Source organism: Bison bison, unplaced genomic scaffold (assembly GCF_000754665.1).
Source record: "Bison bison bison isolate TAMUID 2011002044 unplaced genomic scaffold, Bison_UMD1.0 scf7180017864043, whole genome shotgun sequence".
Classification (NCBI taxonomy): domain Eukaryota; kingdom Metazoa; phylum Chordata; class Mammalia; order Artiodactyla; family Bovidae; genus Bison; species Bison bison.
In genome coordinates, this window is record NW_011494615.1 from 2369022 (window position 1) to 2379694 (window position 10673).

At 45.4% G+C, this 10673-nt stretch overlaps 1 protein-coding gene across 1 annotated transcript; it reads right to left on the reverse strand.

Annotated features, from left to right (window-relative positions):
* Positions 1-1618: 1618 nt before the first annotated feature.
* Positions 1619-10273, reverse strand: MOBP (myelin-associated oligodendrocyte basic protein). Its single transcript, XM_010835477.1, has 2 exons — positions 10068-10273; positions 1619-1658 (listed from the first exon to the last, which is right to left on the reverse strand). The coding sequence occupies exons 1-2, from the start codon at positions 10271-10273 to the stop codon at positions 1619-1621; spliced, it is 246 nt and encodes an 81-aa protein (XP_010833779.1).
* Between the last annotated feature and the right edge of the window lie 400 nt (positions 10274-10673).

Genomic DNA, 10673 nt, shown 5'->3' on the forward strand with positions numbered 1-10673 from the left:
AAGTCCTTTTCAAGAGCCTAGGGCTACAGATAGTGGGAACAAATCAAAAAGATGAGAAGTCAACCCCAACCCTGCTCCATGGTAACTGGCTTCAGACCCCCACACCCCACGGAGTGGGTTCACACACAGGGAGGGAAGTCTTGGACTGCTCAGCTGCCCCAACTCACCCCTCCCCTGGCTTAATTCTCCTCTCCCAAAAGCCAAGTTCCTCTCCTAGCTTTCCTGATCCCTCTACAGTATATAAAGGGGTCCAGGCACAGAGAGCAGGGGTGGGGGGTAGGGGGGTAGGTCTCAGCCCTCCCCAAGGAATCTGGGGCTCCATGGCCTGAGAACAACAACTCTCTGAGCACCCTTTCTGGCCCTGCGAAGGTGCCCTGGGGTCTGCCTGTGTCCTGAGGTGGGGAGGGGGGAAAACAGCAGCGCTGCCTCCCAAGGGGCCGACGTAGCTGCCTTGTCTCTGAGCCTTCGGGAGAGGGGAGGCGGCCAGGGTTCTGAGCCCAGATTACTTGCCCAGGGTTTCACATTTTACAGAGCAGGTAGTGCTGGAGTTGAGACTGTCCAGAGGGGTTATGGCACCCCACTCCAGTACTCTTGCCTGGAAAATCCCATGGACGGAGGAGCCTGGTGGGCTGCAGTCCATGGGGTCGCTAAGAGTCGGCACGACTGAGCGACTTCACTTTCACCTTTCACTTTCATGCATTGGAGAAGGAAATGGCAACCCACTCCAGTGTTCTTGCCTGGAGAATCCCAGGGACGGGGGAGCCTGGTGGGCTGCCGTCTATGGGGTCACACAGAGTCGGACACGACTGAAGTGACTTAGCATAGCATAGCATAGCATAGAGGGGTTGGACTTAGATGGTTTCCTGAGAGTATTTGCTGTCACCCAGGAGGGGTGACACCCACAGATCCCTGTGTGAGGCTGGAGACAGGGGCCTGGGGGTGGGAGGGAGCGCCTTCCTCAGACTTTTCTCCAGCTTCTGACCCAGCACATTGGCTGCCTCTGGCATCTAGACAGCTCCTACCCTCCCTGGGAATCTCTTTGCATCTCCGGACCATTTGGCAGCCTAATGTCTTATTACAAAAGAACTTGAATCTTCCACACTTGAAGCCAACTGGGCCTCTGACTGTGAGCTAGTACAGGGACTGATTAAGGAGGTCAGATGGAGACCAAAGGGCGCAGGGGGACAGAGGAGCCCAGGCAGAGGGCTAATGACAAAGAAGGAGGCCAGGATTAAAAGTCAGCCTAGGCAACAAGATGCTAGGCACGGAGGCGTCTTGAGGTTGGATGACAACATATGGGCTGGCAGTGGGGCCATCCTGCTCCAGAGATCCTGAAAGCCTGTGTACATCCTTCAGGGGACAGGACTGTGGCTGAGACCAAAGGGTGCTGCAGGGACCCACCGCCTGGAGCCTAACGCACAGAGGTGTCCCCTCTCACCTCCAGGCAGGCTGCCCGGCAGCGCCCGCCCCACGGGGACTGTGGGCATCGGCTGTGGCCACATCAGCAGGTGGCGGCCCCTGCGTCATATTCAAAGCCAGGTGACCTGTCCCAGGGCACGTGCGTCGAGAAGCAGTGAGTCCAGGAGCTGAGGCCGACCGTTCACTTGAAACTCCTCCATCACTTCTTCCGAGGGGTCGGCTTGGTCTTCCTTTTCAATCTGGTTAACAAAAAGAAACAGAAGAGCCCTCAGCATCGCTGAGCGATGTGTCCTTTCTCGGGGCTCGGTTAATGGAACTGTAGATTTATAGACTACGTTTGAGGTGATCACGTCTGGTAAACTCAGCCTTAAAAATCTCTCTTTAATTTCTCACTTTCTGGAAGTATCTGGCCAAAATAATATGATATTTTTTTATTTTATAATAAGATTTTATATTTTGGGCCTGAGCCTGGGAAAGATATTCTTTAAAACCTCTTCTGTCTTTATGTCCAGTGATTATTGTTTTTATGTTTAATCATTGCAAATATTTTGAAATACAGAAAAACACAAAGAAAATCAAAATACCACCACTTCTAGAAAAAGCTAGTTTTACTGCCTATAGACATGCACACGTGAGCATACACACAAATACACATAGGGGTGTGTATGCACATTATAAAATTGTGGCCATATTGATGAGTTCCTATTTTGATGCAGAATAGACTTTTCAAGAAGGAGATAACACCCAGTTATTTCCTGATAAATATGTGATCATTATAAATATGTGATCCCAAAATACTATTGCTTGAAAGTTTATTCTCCAACTGAGGGGTTAAATTAGTTAGACTGCAGAAGTCTATGTGGCTACCTTCAAAATGAGGTCATGTCAAATAGTTTCAGAATATCACCAAAGTTCTTAATGTAAAAAATAAATAAGAAAAAAAATACCAAGACAAGTGCATCAGGAATATGCGTTTTTCCACCAGAGACTAACCTTATGAGGATCACAGCTTTTCCTATAATTTGGGGACTTTGAAAAATTCAAAATAAAATTCAAAATAAAAATAAAGTGTTAACAACAGCATTCTCCCAAACTCCAAATTATATGGCAAGTGCTAATGCCCATCAGAAAGGACCCAGGACGCCGGGAAAAACAACGAAGAAATACTTTGCTGAAACTTGCCTAGTGAATTGTAGCCTGATAGGTTGGAACACGTCTCTTGACATTTAGGAAGAGAATCTGTCTTCTGGATCTTTTCCATGCCTTCCAGACATGGGCCAGCCTGTTCACATTAGAACGTCCTATAGATCCTGCTGAATATAAAACCCTGGATGCTGACACTCGTGTGTATGCTCACGTAGCCTGGGTACCACCTCTGCAGTTACCACTGCACAGAGACCACTTAGCATCTTAGATACTCTGAGCACCTGGTTATGTCACGGGCTCCCCTGTGTCCAACCTGTGCAGCAGCAGCCCCTGAGTTCCTTCTCAACCAAGGGAAGCAACCAAGTTGGGGAAGACTTGCTAGTAGTTAGGATTGAGTGACACAGTAAGAGCCACTTACTAGTAGTAGAAAATGATGAACTAAGCATTTTACCATGATCACAAATAAGGTAGATAATAGCCACATGTCACAGATGGGAAAAACACAGCTTTAAGAGAATAAGTGACTTGGACAGGCAGCTGTGCTTAGCCTCAAATCTGATGCTGAGGTTTGACCTTTCCACCGGGCTGGACTGACTGGGCCCTGGGGTTGTGAGTATTAGATACAGCCCAGAACTTCCCTGGTGGTCCAGTGGCTAAGATTCTGTGTTCCTAATGCAGGGGGCCTGGGTTCAATCCCAGGTCAGGGAACTAGATCCCGTATGCCACAGCTAAAGATCCCATGTGTCACGATTAAGACCTGATACAGCCAAATAAATAAATATTTAAAACAAAAAGAAAAAAAAGAGTCCCTGCTCCCACGACTCTTGCACCCTCCAGCAAGGGAGATGGACCCTGGGGTGTCAAATGTAGTAGCTGAGCTCACGTTGGAGTTGGCCTCTGCTCAGTGAGAAGGCTTTGTCTAAGGGCCATTCCCAGGCTCCTTCCCACTGAAGCAATGATGACTCTGCAGACACGGGGATCCTCTGGCTACATGACCTACTCTGCATATCATCCCCATTGGCCCCATCTGGCCATTGGCCAAACCAAAATAGGAAAATAACTGGCCACTATTAAGCAAAAACCAAAGCTGTATAACATGTCCTAATCATCATCTTGTAGCCTAGCTCTGAAGGGTGAAAATTGTAAAGGCCTTCCACATGGCAGAGCAGAAGAAACAAACGGCTCGGGACCCTGTGGGGTTGGGGAAAGAAGAGGCGTGAGTTTGGCCTACACATAGTCAACCATCACAGGACTGTTCTTCGGGGTCTTAGTTCTCCTTAAGAAGAGCTGGCCCTAAATGTAGATTAGAATTAAGTCCATCGTGTAAATGCAACCCCAGGAGCTTCATCTCTCATAAGCATCAGGCTGATGTCAGTACCCGGTGATCCTGGGCAATTGCCCAAGTTAAGAATTCTAGTGGTGATGGGAACCTCTTTGATTCTGTAAATGCAAAGCATATTCATGCCCATTCTCTAGTGTGATGCTAGAGGATGTCAATCAATGAGCTATGAGGAAAGATAAGCCACATCCTGAAAGAAGAATTTGAGGTAAAAACAGGTATGAACCTACAACTCAACCCAAGTCCAATATCTGGTTGGGCCCAGGCCTTTGGAATCTAATCCCTTTTCACTATTCAAAAAAGACCATTTGGCAAGGACTTAATCTTATTAAAATATTTTCTAAAAATAAAATGTTCTAGGTGAAATAGTTTAAACCACCTACAAAATCTAGGCATAGAGAGCAAAAAGGAAAAAATAAAACTGTCTCTTTTTACAGATAACATGACTATCAATGTAGAAAATTCCAGAGTCTACCCTCCCCCACAAAAAAAAACACTAGAATAAGTGAGTTTATCAAGATCACAGGATACATGATCAGTATACAAAAATCAATTATATGTTTATACACTGGCAATGAACAATTGAAACTGAAAAAGAACTATTTTAATAGTACCTAAAAGCATGAAATGCCTACGTGTAAAGCGAACAATATGTGTAAGATCTGTATACTGCAAACTTCAGAACAAAAAGGAGCTAAATGAATGGGGAGATATGCCATGTACACTTCTCCCCAAGTAGACTTACAAACTTAACACTATCCCATTCAGTGTTACCAGGATGTATTGTAGAAATTCACACACTGATACTAAAATTCCTATGGAAAAGTGGAAGAATGAGAACAGCCAAAAACAATTTCAAAAATGAAAATGAGTGTTGGAGAGTTTACATTAAACTGATTGTAACACTTACTATAAGGCTATAGTTAATGAAGCTGGTTAAAGAAAAGATACATAAATTAATGAAACAGAATAGAAAGTCCAGAAATAAATTCACACATGACCAACTGATTTTTGACAGAACTGCAAAAGTTATTCAGTGGAGAATCTTTCCAACAAATGATGCTGGAACAATTGAATATCTGTATGTAAAAAAAACTTGAACCTCAATCCACATCTCACACCATTTACAAAAAATTAACCCCAAATGGATAGTAATATAAAAGTTAAATTTTGAAATTTTGAAAAGAAAATATAGGAGAAAATCTTTGTGACCTTTGGTTAGGCAAAGAACTCTTACACACAATACAAAAAGCACACATACAATACAAAAAAAATGATATATAAAAATAAAAAATTAATAAGTTGGATTTAGCCAGGGTTTAAAACTTTGGTCCTTCACAGAGACACTGTTAAGAAAATGATAAAGTAAACCACAGATTAGGAGGAAATATTTGCAAAACATATATTTAACAAAGGGCTTATATCCAGATATATATTTTTATATATCTGATACATATAAAATAATTATATTATTTTACAATAATATAATTATAATATATTGTTATACAATAATACAATATTAAGACACAATAATAAAATAATTTGCTTTTTAAGTGAGCAAAAGATCGAGCACACACTTCACCAATAAATGTCTTTGGTGGATGATATATAAATTCATTTAAAAAGCATCATTAATGAATAGGAAAGGCAAAATTAAAACTACAGTGAAGTACCACAGCTCTTATGTTAGAATGGACAAAATTTTAAAGGGCTTCCCTGGTGGCTCAGTAGTAAAGAATCCGCCCACCAATTCAGGAGACGCAGGTTTGATCCCTGGGTTGGGAAGATCCCCTGGAGAAGGGAATGGCAACCCACTCCAGTATTCTTGCCTAGGAAATCCCATGGACAGAGGAGCTTGGTGGGCTACAGTCCCTGGGGTCACAAAAGAGTCAGACATGACTTAGGGACTAAACAAGAATAAAATGAACCCTTATGTTCACTGCAGCATTATTTATGAATAGCCAAGATATGGAAATAAGTGTCCATCAATGGATAAGTAAATAAACTGTAGAGCATATATATACACACACACACACATATACATACATGCATATAGTTGGCCAAAAAGCAAAAAGTTCATTCAGGTTTTTCCATAACATCTTGCAGGTATATGTATAGTATATATGTATAATAATCCATGTATGCAATGGATTATTATTCACCCATAAAAAGGTATGGAATCTTTCCATTTGTAGCAACAGGGAAGGACCTGGAGGGCATTATGCTAAGAAACATAAGTCGGAGAAAGATGCGCATCATAGGATCTCTTCTACGTGTGGAATCTAAAAAAAGCAAACAACCAAATGAAAAACAAGCTGAGAGAGAGAATAGAGGCAGAGAGTAGGGAGGAGAAGTGGGTAAACTGTTTTGACTTTTTTTTTAGTTTAAATAAACTCGAGAACTTAAAATAATTTAAATAGTGAACACTTAAAACATTTTAAAATCAAACTACCAGGATTAAAAAAGGAATCTGATGGAGAGAGAAGGAAAAGCCAGAGGCACCTGGTGAAGTTTAAGAACAGTTGCTGTGGGAACCCTTAACAGCGAGAGCTGGGAGAAAAGCAGACTGTTGATAAGTTGGATGAGTCCACTGGTGATTTCAGAACTGGCTCTTTGTTTCCGTCATTGGAGAATAAACTCCACAAGAACAGATGGTCCAGACGCAGCTCCATCCAGCAGAGCTCAGCAAGCCCTCAGCACAGCCTCGCAGCCTGTGTCTCTGGTATTCCTAACCTACCCTGCTGCTGCTGCTGCTGCTGCTGCTGCTAAGTCGCTTCAGTTGTTCCAACTCTGTGCAACCCCATAGACAGCAGCCAACCAGGCTCCCCGGTCCCTGGGATTCTTCAGGCAAGAACACTGGAGTGGGTTCCCATTTCCTTCCCCAACCTTCCCGAACCTCTGATTCTTTCCTCCTCAGAGTATGACTTGCCTTCATCTTAGCCCATTGATGGGTCTCTCTGCTTTCCAAAGCCAGACAGCTTTTTGTGCTCCCATCAGTGGCCCACCCCTCCACACACACTATGAAAGAGCCTTACTCTACCCACAATCTCTATATCCTCTCCTTTGTTTCTAGGCTCAGTCTCACTTCTGCATCCCTTCACATCAACTCTAAATGTACTTTAAGTTATGGTTAAAAAAAAAAAATCCAGAAAGTAAAATTGGCAAGCCTGTGTGTGTGGTGAGAGGTTGGAAGTCAGACGGGGGCTTGGGTTTCCAGTGGGAGTGACTAGAGGGGCTGTGGTGTTATTTGCTGAGATTCTTGGTAAGAGGAAGAGTGGGAATTACTAAAGACCCAAAAGGCCTTTGTCAAAATTGTATAACCTCTAAAGGTCAGATCTCAAGAATGACACCATTTCTAAAAGTAAGTCAATTTCAGGAAAGCCTTTTGTGACCTTCTCTTCAGGTGGAATTTAGTAGCTCTGCTTCAGAGTGAATTTTTTCCCATTAACCTTCCTCCTACGCTTTGATTTAGGACAGTCAGTGTCAATAGAGTATTGCATGCATATTGCATAGTATGGTGAAGTAGTAGCCGTATTGCATTGCCTTAGGACCTTTGGGAACCTGAGAAGGGAGAATGAGTACCCCAGGAAGGGTTCAGATGAGTCTGGGATGTCACTGGACACTATGATTGAAGCCTGTCAGGTCCCCTGGTCCCAGGGAAGGGCAACAACTGAGGAGGAACAGCCTATAGAGGTGTCTTCTCTGATACCCACCGAGAACAGCTAACTAGGGGAGTCAAAGTACACCACCACTCAAGTATTTAAGTAAGGAAAACCAGCGAGGCTAAATCCAGACACATCTGTGTCTCAGAGGAGACTGGCTTTCACTGTCTTCCTCCTCCTGATGTCCCCCACCCAACACCCATCACGCAACTCACTGGGGATAGTGGGCTTGAAGCCACCACCATGGATGCCTTGCCATATTAAATTAGTTTCCTCTGCTCTCCACGTTTCCTCACCACGTCCATGTATCAAAACTTACCTGTCAGAGGACCTTAGTACTCAGGCCCCTTCGGAAGGCATAAATTAACAACCAGATTACCTGGTATACAACTCCTGGTATACACACTTTTAGTGACTTAGCAGTCACTTACCAATCTGTTATTTCTCTTCACAAATTAACCTCAGCTCATCTATGTTGGGGATGGGGTGGTTACTTGCTGAAAACGCAGCTCCCCTGACCTCAGCAGTGACCCAAGGAATTAGATTCTTTGTGAGCATTTTAACATTCCCCAGTTGATTCTTCTACCCACTCCAGTGTTCTTGCCTGGAGAATCCCAGGGACGGGGGAGCCTCGTGGGCTGCCATCTATGGGGTCACACAGAGTCGGACACGACTGAAGTGACTTAGCAGCAGCAGCAGTAGCAGTTGATTCTTCTATGTACTAAATCTGAAAACATCATGAGACATGCACACACTATTATACGCTATATAGTCTCTGAGCATCAGGGACTGATCAGAGACTGATCAGAGCATCAGTCTCTGAGCATATATGAGAATCTCAAATACAATTACCACCCACTGTTAACTTATAAAACAGGTTCATTTTCAAATACTAAAAGGATTAAAGAATTGGCTTGCCATGCGTGTGGGCAGAGAGTATATGGGAAATCTCTAACCTTCTGTTCAATTTTACTATGAACCTAAAACTGATCTGAAAAAGCCATCTATTAAAAAAAAAACAAAAGGCTGACCTGCCTAAGATGCAGCTGAGGAGCACTTGCTCTCTGGTTCATCTATTCTGTTGACAAGCATCACCCTCTTTGGTTGTTGTTCAGCCACCAAGCTGTGTTCAACTCTTCGGGACCCCACGGACTGCAACATGCCAGTCTTCCCTGTCCCTCACCACCTCCCAGAGTTTGCCCAAGTTCATGTCCATTGACTCGGTGATGACATCCAACCATCTCATCCTGTCGCCCTCTTCTCCGTCTCCCTCTTATCCTCTACTTATTCTAACCTAGCCTCTTTGAAGCCCCAAACAGGGAGCCGTTCTCCAGGTTCCCATCGCCCAATGCACATGCTGATTATGAGAGTTCTAGCGCATTTAGCCCTACACTGGGCTAACTATTCTCTCATTTGGTCCTGGTGAGTCACAACCAACCTGGTTGTTCCAGCTGCATCCCCATCCCCAACATAGTATGTGGAACTCTATGCATACGCAATCAAGCTTGTTGAATGAATGAATGGTCTTGCCATTGAGGTTAACATCAGATGAAGTGGGTTGGGGGGAGGGATGAATGATCTGGCTCACCCTCTCCTTTAGCACACACACAGCTACCGCTGAGAGTCCCCATTCCTTCTCTCTCTGAGACACAGAAATCGGGGGCCTTGTTTATTCAATCTGTCACTGTGGTTCACATTCTGACTTTATAAATTAATCATTTCCAGCCCTATTAGACAAAGGAAGCAACCCATACTGCCACCTGAAGTATTGTACCAACAGCATCTTTGAGCAAAACAGGAGCCACACCAGGAGTTTCAAACCAGGGGATTTAATGCAGGGAACCGATGACACAGTGTTTGTAAGGCTGAATGAAGGAGGACCATTGAGATAACCCATTGGTAGTAAACACAGGAAGCAGCTACTAACCTGAGGGCTGGGGGGAGCAAAAGGGAAGAGATGGTGTTACCAGAACCTAGAAGCTTTGACGGGGGACCCCCCACGGCTGGTGCCTGGCCCTCTCTGGGGGCTGCTGCGCGGCTGCTGCTTGGCCTTCTGAGGGGGCCGCTGCTTGGCTGGTGGAGGTCGGACTTCTGGGCGGGGGCGTGGCTGACGTTCGGGCCTCGGAGGGGACCGTGGCTTGGCTGGTGCTCTGACCACCGCGGGGGGTGCAGCTGGCTGGCGCTTGGGCCTCTGAGGGGACGTTGCGCGGCGGCTGGTTCTGAGAGGGCCAAAAGAAGCTGCAGGCTGGGGCAGTGGCTCTCCTCTGCTGCCTAAGTGATGCTGACAGGAGCTGGAACAGGGAGGCAGCCCTGCTCCCCCTCCCGCCTTCCGGTCTCCCTCCAGTACCTTCCAAAGGCAGAGCCTAACGGGGAGCCGACTACCAGGGGCTTGGGGGAAGCGCAGTTTGCAGAGAGCCCCGGCCCCAGCGTCACAGAGCAGAGCGGGAAGGGGGAACTCGGAGCCAGAGACAGAGGCGCCGGCGGCAGCACAGACCACTCACCTGGTCTTCTGGCAGGCGCAGCAGATCCAGTCCTCCTCTTTCTTCTGGTAGAAGCAGCCACTTTTACAGATGCTGTACTTGCGGTCCACGATCTCGCGTTTGGAATTGAGGAAGGTGAACGGCGGGCAGCAATGTATGCTGAAGTGCTCGGAGAACTTCTGGTTCTTGGAGAGTCTGGGGCCCTCCTTAACCACTTTCTGACTCATCTCACTGGGAAAAACAGTGAAGGGGGCAGGGGGAGTGGGGAGACATAAAACAGCACGTCAGGCAAGGGAGGTTTCTGCTCAAGGAACCCACTCCCAGCCTCTCCCGTGGTCCCAGCTCACATTCAGAGCTGTCTTCCATCCTGAATCTAGGTCAGTTTCCTGCCCAGCTCTATGGAAAGGAGCTATTGAATACATTGCACTTTAAAAAAAAAATTATTTTTAAAATTTTGAGTATAGTTGCTTTCCAATGTGTGTTAGTTTCTACTGTACAGCAAAGTGAATCAGCTGTACATATACATGTGTCCCCTTTTTTGGATTCCTTTCCCAATTAGGTCACTGCAGACCATTGAGCAGAGTTCCTTGTGCTATACAGGTTATCATTAGTTTCCTGTTTTATAGG

Excerpts from the sequence above, each read along its gene's own strand:
- MOBP (XM_010835477.1), bottom strand. The coding sequence starts at position 10,273 with ATGAGTCAGAAAGTGGTTAAGGAGGGCCCCAGACTCTCCAAGAACCAG. Across the intron at positions 1,659-10,067 it reads TGCGCCTGCCAGAAGACCAG|ATTGAAAAGGAAGACCAAGC; the intron begins GTGAGTGGTCTG and ends TTTGTTAACCAG.